General features: G+C 41.0%; 1 protein-coding gene across 2 annotated transcripts; it reads right to left on the bottom strand.

Annotated features, from left to right (window-relative positions):
• Positions 1–400: 400 nt before the first annotated feature.
• Positions 401–10,977, bottom strand: LOC110537430 (gamma-sarcoglycan). 2 transcript variants are annotated; one of them, XM_021623467.3, is made up of 7 exons: positions 10,780–10,977; positions 10,255–10,356; positions 8,977–9,067; positions 2,399–2,518; positions 2,129–2,201; positions 978–1,101; positions 401–741 (listed from the first exon to the last, which is right to left on the bottom strand). In XM_021623467.3, the coding sequence occupies exons 1-7, from the start codon at positions 10,975–10,977 to the stop codon at positions 568–570; spliced, it is 882 nt and encodes a 293-aa protein (XP_021479142.2). In that variant the 3' UTR covers positions 401–567. The 2 variants fall into 2 exon arrangements, with proteins under 2 accessions (XP_021479142.2, XP_090048378.1); XM_090192252.1 differs by lacking the exons at positions 8,977–9,067; positions 10,255–10,356; positions 10,780–10,977 and adding an exon at positions 3,255–3,394.
• Between the last annotated feature and the right edge of the window lie 4,464 nt (positions 10,978–15,441).

The raw sequence follows: 15,441 nt of genomic DNA, 5'->3' as shown, positions 1-15,441 counted from the left end.
GTTGCCGCCTGCCAGATACTAGCGCATCAAGCTCCCCCTGAACAATCTTCAATCACATATGTACACTGCATGTTCAAAATATCAACCTGTCTTCAGAGCAATGCGTAGGATTTGGAAAATGCATTTGTTTTCCTCCGTTTAGTATGATATATTACCCTACAATAGGTTACGTTATGGATGGAATAGCGGTCGTACAATATCATATAGGACGTATAGTATCATACATGTTATCCGGTTGTACAACATCATAACCAACATGTTTACTGTGAAAGGGATGAAAATATCCACAAATATAATTAATGAAACTATTCCCAGACAAAACAGGTAACATAGTTGGTGCCACTAGAGTAGAACACCTTGCATGTACATCTTTTAGATATGAAGCTGTGAAAAAAAACTATTAAAATATACAAATGTTGTTTTATTAAAAGTTTTCTGAACTTTCATATTTTTCTAATATGCACTTTGCATAATTTTAGGCAAGACACGACTGACTGCACAATGATGATGTATGTATAAAGATGAACCCAGGTAAATACAAATCTCAAGATAATAGAGTGTGGTCTTTTAACAATTGTGACTGTTGTCATGGCAGGTGGAGGTGTGACCAGCTTTGGACAGGTACAGTCTTCCATCAGGACACACACACACTTCATAAAACTGCTCCCCAGGACTCCCTTTCTCTCCTTCTCCACTCAGAGGTAACCTGGGCAGCTGCACCCTCTCAGCATCCAGAATCAACTGCAGAAAGAGAGGAAAATAATATGATGCTATATTCATTATTTTTTTGAGCACATGAACTATAAGACATTCATTTAGTTTTTGCTAACAATAAGAAATATATTTGGAAACATGACAGTGTCCTTATTCCAATGCAAATGAATTCGTAAAAGGTGTATTAAGTATTGTAATCAGGACACTGAAGTAAAAAGTGTTGCCATGTGTGCTATCCTAGATTTAGTGGTGCCTCTTCTTACCACTCCGTCCATAGAGAGTAGAGAGATGTCCATGCTGGACACGGCCTGGCCGCTGCCGGACACTGCTTTGATGTGGACTCCCTTTGGAGCATCCAGGTGGAGGGACCGGGTGGGGGCCTCTAGCCTGAACACACAGAAAGACAGTATACAGTAAAGGATATTAGATAATAAGAGAATGGACACAAGTGGTACATGCTTTACACTTAGAAGGCTGAATTGGACTTTAATTAAGCCTATAGGTGGCAGAAAATCCACACATTACCAGTTTAGCACATTTATTCAGTCTACATTCAAATGTATTTAGTCATGTTATCAATTTGAATACAGAACATATTTGAATTTAATTTGTTGGAAATCGGCAGAGACTGAAAGAACTGTGGACAAATTCACTGGGGGTTTTCACCGAGCAATATGAGCCAATGACATGAATATTTATGCACACCATCTCCAAGCTGTTGCTATGAGACCCCTTGAGCCATCCAAATCAGAAATTAGCTTAATACCTCTTATCTTAATTAAACATGTAAATTGGATTTACATATTTCCACAAAAGCATCTCTTTACATCGACAGTAAAGCCCCTAAATACATAAGTTCCAATTTATAGGTCTGCCCACTCATGTACACAAAAGAGGAGGTCTCTACTCCCACCCACTGGCAGTACATGGAGTGTGTGGCATTAGGATTACGATTCGTTAAGGTAGGACACTTTGTATGCTGAGGGAGAGAGAGTGAGCAGAGCGCTGTGCATTCTGAGGGCCACACACTGGGGAAACCAAGATGGAGGGAGAGATAACAACGGCACATTAAACACACGCTGCTCCTAACCCCAGAGCAGGGGACTGTTGTGCCTGTTACGTCTGTGCTGCAGCCTGCACTCCACCACTGCGGACACTGCTGTTGATGGGACATTTATATTGAAGAGAGAAGATGTCTGGGAAATGTTGCCCTGCTGTGTGATACACATGGTGACTGTAAGACAACAAATGATGTTTAATCGTTATGTTGTTTACCCAAGGTGGGATTATTTCTGTCACAGGAAATGGAGACAAAATTATCAAAACTCTAATTTAACTATAGAAGAAAAGCAAAGGCTTCGCTCCCCTATGATCAGATAAAAACTGCCATTAGGTGTCAACATTTTAAAGTTACCTCAAGTCCATGGAATGCTCTGCCCTGACCAGGGATGTCTCTATGGAATGTTCACACTGAGCACCATCAGACCCTGTAGAACACAAATGTAGGAGCACTGCTCAGTTTAGACTATATTCTTATAATAACATCATGTGAATCAGTACGCAGATATTGTATGTATTACCATATCCCTGACAGTTACAGTATATCAGACAAAAGTAACAAAGGATGTTTCATGATTAAACAAAGTTGGACTGTTTCTCTGAATAGTGTGAAATGCCCACATACCTGTAATGGTTAGCTTATCCGCTCCAACAACTACCTGTTCTGTACCAGCAGAAAATAACAATTTCCCAGTGCTTGTCATCACCTCAAAATGTTGTCCTACGCTTTCCATGGATTGTGGACCTAAATACAAATAAATTATATGACCAAAGTGATTAAAACACAGTAGGCATTTAATTAACACTTAAGTAAATGGATGCACACAGTGGGTTGAGTTCAAATGTTACAAACACATCTACCCACACAGCAATAACTGTGTGTGGAGAGTGTTTTGATTCAGCAGAACAGCTATTTTCTATCTCCACGTACACATACAGTAGGTAGTGGGAGATGCGAGTTAAGACCAATATTTGATTTGATTCAGCAGAACAGCTATTTTCTATCTCCACGTACACATACAGTAGGTAGTGGGAGATGCGAGTTAAGACCAATATTTAAAAACGCTTAGATTCTGAAATGAAAGGTGCTTCATAAATGGGAATCATTGAGTTGCCTAATGAGGGTCATTACCGAAACACATTTATATTTTACTCAAGTTTACATACACTTAGGTTGGAGTCATTAAAACATGTTTTTCAACCACTCCACAAATTACTTGTTAACAAACTATAGTTTTGGCAAGTCGGTTAGGACATCTACTTTGTGCAAGTAATTTTTCCAACAATTGTTTGCAGACAGATTATTTCACTGTATCACAATTCCAGTGGGTGAGAAGTTTACATACACTAAGTTCACTGTGCCTTTAAACAGCTTGGAACATTCCAGAAAATGATGTCATGGCTTTAGAAGTTTCTGATAGGCGAATTGACATCATTTGAGTCAATTGGAGGTGTACCTGTGGATGTATTTCAAGGCCTACCTTCAAACTCAGTGCCTCTTTGCTTGACATCATGGGAAAATCAAAAGAAATCAGCCAAGACCTCAGAAAAAAAATTGTAGACCGCAAGTCTGGTTCATCCTTGGGAGCAATTTCCAAACGCCTGAAGGTACCACGTTCATCTGTACACACAATAGTACACAAGTATAAACACCATGGGACAATGCACCCGTCATACCACTCAGGAAGGAGATCGTGTCACGATCGTCTTCAAGGAAATGACCGGACCAAGATGCAGCGTGTTAGGCGTACATTCTTTTATTTTAAATGTCGCCAACAAAATGAAAGTGGAGCTCTGTAACGCTATACATGCCACAAACAAAGACAACAACCCACAAATGAGAAAATAAAAAAAGGCTGCCTAAGTATGATTCCCAATCAGAGACAACGATAGACAGCTGTCCCTGATTGAGAATCATACCCGGCCAAAAACAAAGAACCAGAAAGCATAGACTTTCCCACCAGAGTCACACCCTGACCAAACAAACATAGAGAATAGAAGGATCTCTACGGTCAGGGCGTGACAGAACATATTTTGGTGCGAAAAGTGCAAATCAATCCCAGAACAACAGCAAATGACCTTATGAAGTTGCTGGAGGAAACAGGTACAAAAATATCTATATCCACAGTAAAATGAGTCCTATATCGACATAACCTGAAAGGTCGCTCAGCAAGGAAGAAGCCACTGCTCCAAAACCGTGATAAAAAAGCCAGACTACGGTTTGCAACTGCACATGGGGACAAAGATCGTACTTTTTGGAGAAATGTCCTCTGGCCTGATGAAACAAAATTAGAACTGTTTGGCCATAATGACCATCGTTATGTTTGGAGGAAAAAGGGGAGGCCTGCAAGCCGAAGAACAACATCCCAACCGTGAAGCACGGGGGTGGCAGCATCATGTTGTGGGGATGCTTTGCTGCAGGAGGGGCTGGTGCACTTCACAAAATAGATGGCATTGCGAGGAAGGGAAATTATGTGGATATATTGAAGCAACATCTCAAGACATCAGTCAGGAAGTTAAAGGTTGGTCGCAAATGCGTCTTCCAAATGGACAATGACCCTAAGCTTCCAAAGTTGTGGCAAAATGGCTTAAGGACAACAAAGTCAAGGTATTGGAGTGGCCATCACAAAGCCCTGACGTCAATCCTATAGAAAATTTGTGGGCAGAACTGAAAAGGCGTGTGCGAGCAAGGAGGCCTACAAACCTGACTCCGTTACACCAGCTCTATCAGGAGGAATGGGCCAAAATTCACCCAACTTATTGTGGGAAGCTTGTGGAAGGCTACCCGAAACGTTTGACCCAAGTTAAACAACTTAAAGGCAATGCTCCCAAATACTGACTGAGTGTATGTTAACTTCTGACCCACTGGGAATGTGATGAAAGAAATAAAAGCTGAAATAAATTGTTCGCTCTACAATTGTTCTGACATTTCACATTCTTAAAATAAAGTGGTGATGCTAACTGACCTAAGAAAGGGCATTTTTACTAGGATTAAATGTCAGGAATTGTGAAAAACTGAGTTTAAATGTATTTGGCTAAGGCGTATGTAAACCTGCGACTTCAACTGTAGTACATGGAGAGGACACAGACATTTTAAAGAGCATTGAGCATGAATACATTAAGTTGGGAGATAATTAATGTTAATATCCGCTCTCACCCTCATTATGTTATAACCCGTCACACCCTTATCTGTTTCACCTGTCTTTGTGATTGTCTCCACCCCCCTTCAACTGTCACCCATTTTCCCCATTATCCCCTGTGTATTTATACCTGTGTTCTCTGTTGGTCTGTTGCCAGTTCGTCTTGTTTGTCAAATCGACTAACATTTGTCTCAGCTCCTGCTTTTCCCAGTCTCCCTTTTTCTCGCTCTCTTGGTTTTGACCCTTGCCTGTCCTGACTCTGAGCCCGCCTGCCTGACCACTCTTCCTGAGCCTGCCTGCCATCCGGTACCGTTGCCCCACCTCTGGTTTATTGACACCTGCCTGCCTTGACCTGTCTTTTGCCTACCCCTGTTAGATTATTAAACCATTGTTAATTCAACATTGTCTGCATCTGGGTCTTACCTTCATAACTAATATAACCCAGAACAGTCTAAGCCGGGAGAGGGAGTTCTTCTAAACTATATAGAATTGTTTTAAGGTGATACCAAGGATAATTAGCTATTTGATTTAGAATTCAGACCCCTTGAAGTTTCTCCAAAAATATCTAAATAAAACACTTTCATGAAAAATTGGCCTGAATGCTATTAGCCTAAAACATATTAAATACAATATTTTCCACACGGACCAACAGATTGTGCCACACCAACTCAAAGAACGAGACGGCCGAGTGCTGAAGCACATACAGTGAGGGAAAAAAAGTATTTGATCCCCTGCTGATTTTGTAAGTTTGCCCACTGACAAAGAAATGATCAGTCTATAATTTTAATGGTAGGTTTATTTCAACAGTGAGAGACAGAATAACAACAACAAAATCCAGAAAAATGTATGTCAAAAATGTTATAAATTGATTTTCATTTTAATGAGGGAAATACGTATTTGACCCCTCTGCAAAACATGACTTAGTACTTGGTAGCAAAACCCTTGTTGGCAATCACAGAGGTCAGTTTCTTGTAGTTGGCCACCAGGTTTGCACACATCTCAGGAGGGATGTCCCACTCCTCTTTGCAGATCTTCTCCATGTCATTAATGTTTCAAGGCTGACGTTTGGCAACTCGAACCTTCAGCTCCCTCCACAGATTTTCTATGGGATTAAGGTCTGGAGACTGGCTAGGCCACTCCAGGACCTTAATGTGCTTCTTCTTGAGCCACTACTTTGTTTCCTTGGCTGTGTGTTTTGGGTCATTGTCATGCTGGAATACCCATCCACGACCCATTTTCAATGCCCTGGCTAAGGGAAGGAGGTTCTCACCCAAGATTTGACGGTACATGGCCCCTTCCATCGTCCCTTTGATGCGGTGAAGTTGTCCTGTCCCCTTAGCAGAAAAACACCCCCAAAGCATAATGTTTCCACCTCCATGTTTGACGGTGGAGATGGTGTTCTTGGGGTCATAGGCAGCATTCCTCCTCCTCCAAACACGGCGAGTTGAGTTGATGCCAAAGAGCTCAATTTTGGTCTCATCTGACCACAACACTTTCACCCAGTTGTCCTCTGATTCATTCAGATGTTCATTGGCAAACTTCAGACGGGCATGTATATGTGCTTTCTTGAGCAGGGGGAACTTGCGGGTGCTGTAGAATTTCAGTCCTTCATGGCGTAGTGTGTTACCAATTGTTTTCTTAGTGACTATGGTCCTAGCTGCCTTGAGATCATTGACAAGATCCTCCCGTGTAGTTCTGGACTGATTCCTGACCGTTCTCATGATCATTGCAACTCCACAAGGTGAGATCTTGCATGGAGCCCCAGGCCGAGGGAGATTGACAGTTATTTTGTTTGTCTTCCATTTGCAAATAATCGCACCAACTGTTGTCACCTTCTCACCAAGCTGCTTGGTGATGGTCTTGTAGCCCATTCCAGCCTTGTGTAGGTCTACAATCTTGTCCCTGACATCCTTGGAGAGCTCTTTGATCTTGGCCATGGTGGAGAGTTTGGAATCTGATTGATTGCTTCTGTGGACAGGTGTCTTTTATACAGGTAACAAACTGAGATTAGGAGCACTCCCTTTAAGAGTGTGCTCCTAATCTCAGCTCGTTACCTGTATAAAAGACACATGGGAACCAGAAATCTTTCTGACTGAGAGGGGTCAAATACTTATTTCCCTCATTAAAATGCAAACCAATTAATAACATTTTTGACATGTGTTTTTCTGGATTTTTTTGTTGTTATTCTGTCTCTCACTGTTCAAATAAACCTACCATTAAAATTATAGACGGATCATTTCTTTGTCAGTGGGCAAACGTACAAAATCAGCAGAGGATCAAATACTTGTTTCCCTCACTGTTAGCACGTAAAAACGGTCTGTCCTCGGTTGCAACACTCACAACCCAGTTCAAACTGCCTCTGGAAGCAACACCAGCACAAGAACCGTTCGTTGGGAGCTTCATTAAATGGTTTTCCATGGCCGAGCAGCCGCACACAAGCCTAAGATCACCATGCGCAATGCCAATCATCAGCTGGAGTGGTGTAAAGCGCTCCACCATTGGACTCTGGAGCAGTGAAAACACATTCTCTGGAGTGATGAATCACGCTTCACTGTCTGGCTACCTGCCCGACTGCATAGTGCCAACTGTAAAGTTTGGTGGAGGAGGAATAATGGTCTGAGGCTGTTTTTCATGGTTTGAGCTAGGCCCCTTAGTTCCAGCAAAAGGAAATCTTAACGCTACAGCATACATTACAATCAAGATGATTCTGTGCTTCCAACTTTGTGGCAACAGTTTTGAGAAGGCCCTTTCCTGTTTCAGCATGACACTGCCCCGTGCACGAAGCGATACAGAGATCGGTGTTGAAGGACTTGACTGGCATGCACAGAGCCCTGACCTCAACCCTATCGAATACCTTTGGGATGAATTGGAACGCTGACTGCGAGCCAGGCCTTATCGCCCAACATCAGTGCCCGACCTCACTAATGCTCTTGTGGCTGAATGGAAGCAAGTCCCCGCAGCAATGTTCCAACATCTAGTGGAAAGCCTTCCCAGAAGATTGGAGGCAGTTCTAGCAGCAAAGGGGGGACCAACTTCATATTAATGCCCATGATTTTGGAATGAGATGTTTAACGAGCAGCTGTCCACATACTTTTGGTCATGTAGTGTTTAAGAAAGATCAGGAATCTTTATTTTTTGACTTATATTTAACCCCTTATTTTTGGCACTAAACAGTCTCCATATATACTGTACTTCCATAAATATTTTCAAATGGTTGACGGCGGACCTTCAGACGAGTCTTGTGTTGCTCTAGGACGCCCACAGGCCCCACAACTGACATGTATGTGTTTGTGAGAGGCATTACCGTGTACACCGAACTGTTTGGATGCTACAGACAGAAGTTGGCAGATCGGCTGTACCGACTTCAGACGAGTCCCAAGACGCTTGTGGGGGTCGTAGAGCATCTTTCCATAGAGGGGTCATAATAGTTTGTGGGCCAAACTGTTCGGACGCTACCGACTATTTTGTGAGAAGACCGATTTCTGGGATGTCTCATGGTCTGACAAACACCGCTCTAGCTCTGTCACCTTTCACCGCAGGTGCAGAAGTGCGACATCGGTGAATGCGGTGGACTGAAATGCATCCAATGCAAAAAAACATATCTCTAGCTTAAACGGACGGAGGGAGGGGCCATCTACTTTGATAAATACTCACAGGCTATTTATATTAGCCATCAAATGTAGGGATCTAAAGTATTAATCATATATATATATGAGCCCATAAACTGAGAATAATATATTTCAGGGCTCATGTGGAGGCATCCCATCTATGGCATTTTGATTTGAATACATTAAAGCCATCCTTTCTGATTATTCAGAGTTGCACCTAGCTTTTTTTGACATCTCCATTTCTCATAAATCTATTTAGTCCAGTAGGTCTGCATCTTATCAGTGCCACAGAGAAACTAATAGATACATCAGCATGAGTTCATTATACAGTCATCTATTAAACATCAAAAGTGTATTTAAAAAATACTAGTTTTGAATTTGATTCCTTAGAAGCATGTTTTGAGTCATAATAGCACTATATATCACATTCTTGTAGCTAGCAAAGATGGACTTACCCAGGTTAAGGCTACCTAACACACCTCCTTTCCCATTGCAGGCTTGGAGCGTGACATTCTGGGACTCAGAGTGGATAAGAAGGGAGGTGTCCTGTGAAGCAAGAGAACAGTGTTTGAGTGCAGTGTCATTCTGATCAGAGAGGTATACTACAATTAAAGCTAAATCTACTCAGGGTTTTCTAAAACTAGCCAGCTTCAGTCAGCTTCACATTCCAACTCAGGCTTCATTCATTTACGGTGATACGGTTTGTTCTCTCTGCAGAAGGCAGGGCATTCATATGTGTTGCTCTTCGCAGAGCAGCGCAGAACTGTTGTGAAGGATGTTGTCAAGAATGTGAGTTTGTATTTATACACGACCTTCAGCCCCACCTACCGTCAACCAATCATGTCAATGCGTGGCTATACAGAGTCTCCCGCATTGTTACAAAATGTGTGCGCCGCATGCCAATGCAGTATGGAGCTCAATTTGGCCTCTGCATACTTCTGAAGGCTCCGCAATTGCGCCTCCGACCACATTTTCGGATCAAGCATGAATTGGCTTTAACTAGCTAGTCAAACGCCAAACTCTTCATTGAGACAATGCTGAAACGTCAATCCATGGGTGAGTCAGTTCCACATTTTAATTTGTGGCAAAATCAAAATTATAAAAGTTATCTTGCCAATCAAGCAGGCTACGGTGTGAAATAGGCTTGTTGAACTGCCGTCTTTATTGTATAACGTATTGTTAATGCTGGCTTTGGTGCATCCCACCTCTCCTATAAATTAAATAATTTAATAAAAAGTCATACAAAACTTTTACTGTGGATGAAGTTTGAAATGCATCCTGTCATTTTTTATTTTATTTTACCTTTATTTAACTAGGCAAGTCAGTTAAGAACAAATTCTTATTTTCAATGACGGCCTAGGAACAGTGGGTTAACTGCCTGTTCAGGGGCAGAATGACAGATTTGTACCTTGTCAGCTCGGGGGTTTGAACTTGCAACCTTACTAGTCCAACTCTCTAACCACTAGGCTACCCTGCCGCCCCATTACTAAATGTGATAGTAACATAGGTATTTCAATCTTTTTACACAAAAACATTTGATGAATAAAATATTTAATCCATGGTGAAAGGGATGATGATGCAATCTTTGCAAGGGAATATGATTTCATTGGTCCTCAACTCATGGCTCAGACACTTCATTCAGTATAAGTGGAGTTAGCACTGAGTTAGCCAGAACATTGAGGGAAACAGGAAGATATGTAAATGTTCAATGTAAAGAACTTGAATTAGTTTACCTGTTTGGAGTGTATCTCTTGGGCGTAGAGAGAGAAGAGGAACTCGGACACTCCATCAAGCCTCACCCGATCTGATGTTATTCTCAGCTGCCCCATTCCTTCCTGAAACAATCAGAAGGAAATCAACTTTTAATACAAACTCTGTTTTGTCGTTCTTGCTCTTGTAATATTCTGATATTCTCCTCCAGAAGAGTTAAAGTTATCTTATCGTACCTCTGAAGTGTTTTGTGAGACTGCCGACATGCCTTGATGGTCTTTAACTAGACAAAGGTGTACAAATGACTTCCCTGTTTTATTATAGATAAAACCCATTTCAAGATAGGCTCTCTCATCCAGGATGTCTAGTAATAAGCAACTGTCACTGATAAATACTGAACTGAGCAAACTAGACTGAGCATGTACTCCTTGTGAGTCTCAAAAGTATTTCATTTGATTTCATGCATCCTTCTCCTGGCCACCTACTCAAAATTGTCAGAGGGAACCTCATAGCAGGCGAGAAGAGAAATACTGTTGAAATGCACTCACTGTGTTGAGACAGGTGACCCTGAGGATCCAGATTGTCAGGGCAATGTTGACGAGCAGGGTGGAGAGCAGGAGAAGCACCAGCAGATAGAGGCAGCGCTTCCTCCAGCCATAGACCCCCAGCCTGTGATCATCATTCTGCTCCTCTGTGTCTGGGCCTTCAGCACCCTCTGCTGGTGGGGGGTATTGCTGCAAAACCATCAGCTGAGAAGGACAGTTATAGCACTGTTGCAGAATAGGCTACCTACAACCTTGGGGAACATAGCATAAACATGGAGCATCACAATGAAAAATGTTCATACAACATGTTATGTGTACAAGTCATACAAGTTTGAAGTAAAGATGCAATAATGTGCTGCTATATGTGTGACCACATTGCATTGAAGTCATGTAATCTGCTGTTGCATTACTTTATTTAGATAAACAATTATTATACAGTACCTTGTTTAGAAACTAATCAGAAAACCGAATGCTTCAAACGTGGTGAGAGTGAAATTATCCTTTTGAGCAGAAGTCCAGTCAATTTGGATGTTTAGAAGTTTTTAATTTCTGGCATCTCTTCAGTATGATGAAATTATTTTTAGAGTGGATATGAGACCCAAAATCCTAAATGTATTTGTGAACTGTACATTTCTCAATCTATACATTGCATGCTTTAAATAACTGATGGGAACAAGATGAGATGGAAATGATAACTTTGCCTCCAAAAGGATGAACAGCACTGAACACTAATGAGATCTTGTTGTGAAGAACCACTTAAAAAGAAAAACAGGAACAACTCTGCTAAATCTCCCCAGTAATTACATGTCAGTTCAGTTCCTGTTCAAAGCATCCTAATGAGCTGTTCAGTATTCCCCCACTGAAACAGGGGAACAATCTATGGGAATAAGTGGTGTGATGGTCAAAAATGAATCTTCCGTAACATAACTTTAAGTGATTGCTGGTTTTCACATCATCTGACTCATGTTCAGGGGATGTATTACACATTTGTATACCATAGCGACAAAAATAGTTCTGATCTTGAAATAACATATGCTACTTAAAAATAACTTTAATTCACATGACATGCAACATGATAAACAATAGGGCAGAATCTTCAGACTACTAGCTTGTTCCTTAACCAATGACAGACAAATCAATGACAATAAGCATCTCTTACCAAAGTCTCAGAGAGAAAGTTTCCCTCCTTTGCAGAGGCAATGGGACTTGTGTATGGAGCTCAGACCCATGGACCTGGCATTTACCAGCAAGATGCCATGAATCACGCTCCGAATCGGCACTGACTGAGTGATGCTTAGCATCCCTCCGCATGAGGACTTTGGCTTGCTCTCCTGCATTATATGGTCTACATTAGGTACCCACATTTCGCTGCCTGCCTCACTTCTCCATTCTCTTTGTTCAGCCTAAATTATGGGCTACCTATGGGTATCCATTGGAGGTGAAAAACCACGTCATTATTCTCTGTCCAAAACTTTTTTGCAGAATAGCAGAAAAAAAAACCAGTCAGGTATATGAGATAAAAGAGACATAAAATATACAGTATTTCAAGTGATTCTCAGTCTCATTAGAAAATGAAGATGTTTTCAGTACAGCATTCTGCTGAAGGGTTGCTGATATTACTTCAGAATTACCTATAGATTTTTGTAATAATATTAATAATTATTGCATATGATTCATTATGCATGTTGATATTATTAATTAAAACGTGCTGTTGACAAACAATCAGCACCAAGGACAGGTTTTATAATATCATCATTTTTTATAATTCAGTCGTTCATAATTTCACACTAGAGAATTGTACCTAAATGTTCGCTCAAAGTGGAGATGCTGTGAACGAACATATCCTAAACTGTACGAATGAACACGAGTCATCACGTTTCCTTTCCGCATGCGATTCTGTCTGTCGGTCAGTGCATGCTCTATTCAAATCCTCCTCATTGTAAACAAAAATACCTCAATGTCTTACCGATTTGACAGACTGCACGACTAGAAAACTCGTCTCTGGCATGTTGGTGTTGGATTTACAGGCGTAAAACCAAATATTCATGGCAAAGAAAGTCGTTTAAAATGAGTGATTGTCTGATACCTACACCAATATTACCTTGTTGCGATAGCGCCAATCCTGAAACTCAGATTGTCGCAAATTCTTAAAGGTGTGACGGTGCCACAGCTTTAGATATTTGGATATAAAGAAGACCCCCGACCCTGTCAACTCAACATCTCTGGACTGGAACTCCACTCCAGAATGAGTGATATGATGCCTTTATGCAATGTTGTGTTAATAATGGGTTGCTTATTCTAAATCCCTGTGGGGGCGTTATCACTACAAACATGCCACTCCAGTGCGCCTGGGTGCCATTACGCAAGGACAGGTTTGTTGATTTGGAGTTTACACATCCCAGTGCGCACACATAATTAATTCGGAACTTTAAATCACATTTTGGAAAGTAATTTGCACAGCTGTTTGTTAAGTATACACACATTTTAATGAGCCACTTGAAGACCAATACATGCATTACCAATGTTTTGATTTAGTCCTAAGCCTACAACAACGAATCTCCCTACAGGTGAAGTTACAATGTTTCACCATTAAAATCACCATGGTACCATGGTAAGGGTTATTGGTACAAGAATCATATCTGCATCATATCATTCTATATCTTGAAAACTTGATTGCTGACGTGCAAAACATTTTGGGACTATCAACAGTGGACTAATGAAACAAATACCCCAAAATGTCTATACTTTTACAATAAGGGAGGAATTTCATTGCTATGTGGCCTAAACACTAATGGTATATTGTATATACAGTGGGGTGCGAAATTATTGACACCCTTGATAAAGATTTTTATTTTATTTTATTTTATTTCACCTTTATTTAACCAGGTAGGCAAGTTGAGAACAAGTTCTCATTTACAATTGCGACCTGGCCAAGATAAAGCAAATCAGTTCGACACATACAACGACACAGAGTTACACATGGAGTAAAACAAACATACAGTCAATAATACAGTATAAACAAGTCTATATACGATGTGAGCAAATGAGGTGAGATAAGGGAGGTAAAGGCAAAAAGGCCATGGTGGCAAAGTAGATACAATATAGCAAGTAAAACACTGGAATGGTAGATTTGCAATGGGAGAATGTGCAAAGTAGAAATAAAAATAATGGGGGTGCAAAGGAGCAAAATAAATAAATAAAATTAACAATATTAACAATATGCAGTACCAGTCAAACATTTGGACACACAATTTAATTGGTTTTTACTATTTTCTACATTCTAGAATATTAGTGAAGACATCAATACTATGAAATAAGGCACATAGAATCCTGTAGTAACCAAAAAAGTGTTAAACAAATCCAAATATATTTTATATGAGGTTCTTCAAAGTAGCCACTCTTTGCCTTGATGACAGCTTTGCACTCGCTTGGCATTCTCTCAACCAGCTATACCTGGAATGCTTTTCCAACAGTCTTGAAGGAGTTCCCACATATGCTGAGCACTTGTTGGATGCTTTTCCTTCACTCTGCGGTCCAACTCATCCCAAACCATCTCAATTGGGTTGAGGTTGAGTGATTGTGGAGGCCAAGTCATCTGATGCAGCTCTCCATCACTCTCCTTCTTGGTCAAATAGCCAACCAGATTTCAAAATGCCATGATGTTCATGATGCTGTTTAACCTTAACAAGGGCCCCAGGACCAGTGAATTTTCTTTGCCCCATAACATCAAAGATCCACCACCATTCTTACAGTAGGTATGGGGTTGTTTTCTGCTCATGCATTCTCATTTCAACTCTTAAACCACCACTGTTATGGGTAGCCAAAGAGCTCCATTTTCATGTCATCCAACAGATGTTATTGCAAATGGTGTTGGCACTTGGATTGGAACCGGTGTTTTGGTGAGATGACATGAAAATAGAGCTCTTTGGCCACACACACCAGTGGTGGTTTTGGTGTGGAAATGAGAATGCATAAGAGGGGCGGCAGGTAGCCTAATGGTTTAAGAGCATTGGGCCAGTAACTGAAAGGTCACTGGTTTGGATCCCCAAGCCAACTGGGGGAAAATTCTGCCAATTGTCCTTGGGCAAGTTACTTTACCCTCCTGTTAGTCGATCTGTGCCCGGTTTCCCGATAGCGATGGAACTTAAGCTTATGAGTGTTTTAATGATGCATTCTAAAAAATAACTGCCAAAGATGTCAAACCCGTTTCCCAAAACGATACAAGACACTTATACTGCATGTACCGACATTTGTTGTTTCTCTAAAATCTGCGATTGTGACACACGGCGCTGCATGATTTACAACTGCCCCGTTGACGGGACTCCTATCCCTAAGAAGTAGGCTAATAGGTAGGTTTACTGATTGCACATGAAATTTGCTTGTGTTTTCCTTTTTTTTAAGTATCCTTGCTTCGTTTATTTATAACACAGCAAGCTTTTTAGGCTATTAATATTCATCTATTACATTTTCGGTGGTCACAGAGAGACAGGTATTCATCTTCATTCTATGTCTAGCTGAGATTTTCTGGGTTGAAGTGACGCAGGAGGACAAATGGTGATCTACACACAAGTGGCTCGCTTGTGGCTTTGCTGGCAGCATATGCAACATGTTGTGCGTCAAGAATTCAGCATAGCAAGTTTGTATGACGGTCTGGTTATTAAGTGG

The sequence above is a fragment of the Oncorhynchus mykiss genome, chromosome 12 (assembly GCF_057628025.1).
Source record: "Oncorhynchus mykiss isolate SJ-2025 chromosome 12, ASM5762802v1, whole genome shotgun sequence".
Lineage (NCBI taxonomy): Eukaryota > Metazoa > Chordata > Actinopteri > Salmoniformes > Salmonidae > Oncorhynchus > Oncorhynchus mykiss.
Note: the sequence above shows the minus strand (reverse complement) of the source record. Positions and strands in the feature narration are given on the sequence as shown.

What these genes read in the sequence shown, in the direction of transcription:
- LOC110537430 (XM_021623467.3), bottom strand. Translation starts at nt 10,977, where the DNA reads ATGGTTTTGCAGCAATACCCCCCACCAGCAGAGGGTGCTGAAGGCCCA. An exon ending in GGGTCACCTGTCTCAACACA is followed by an intron (nt 10,357 to 10,779) that starts GTGAGTGCATTT and finishes TGATTGTTTCAG; the next exon opens with GAAGGAATGGGGCAGCTGAG. An exon ending in GAGCATTCCATGGACTTGAG is followed by an intron (nt 1,102 to 2,128) that starts GTAACTTTAAAA and finishes CTGTGTGTTCAG; the next exon opens with GCTAGAGGCCCCCACCCGGT.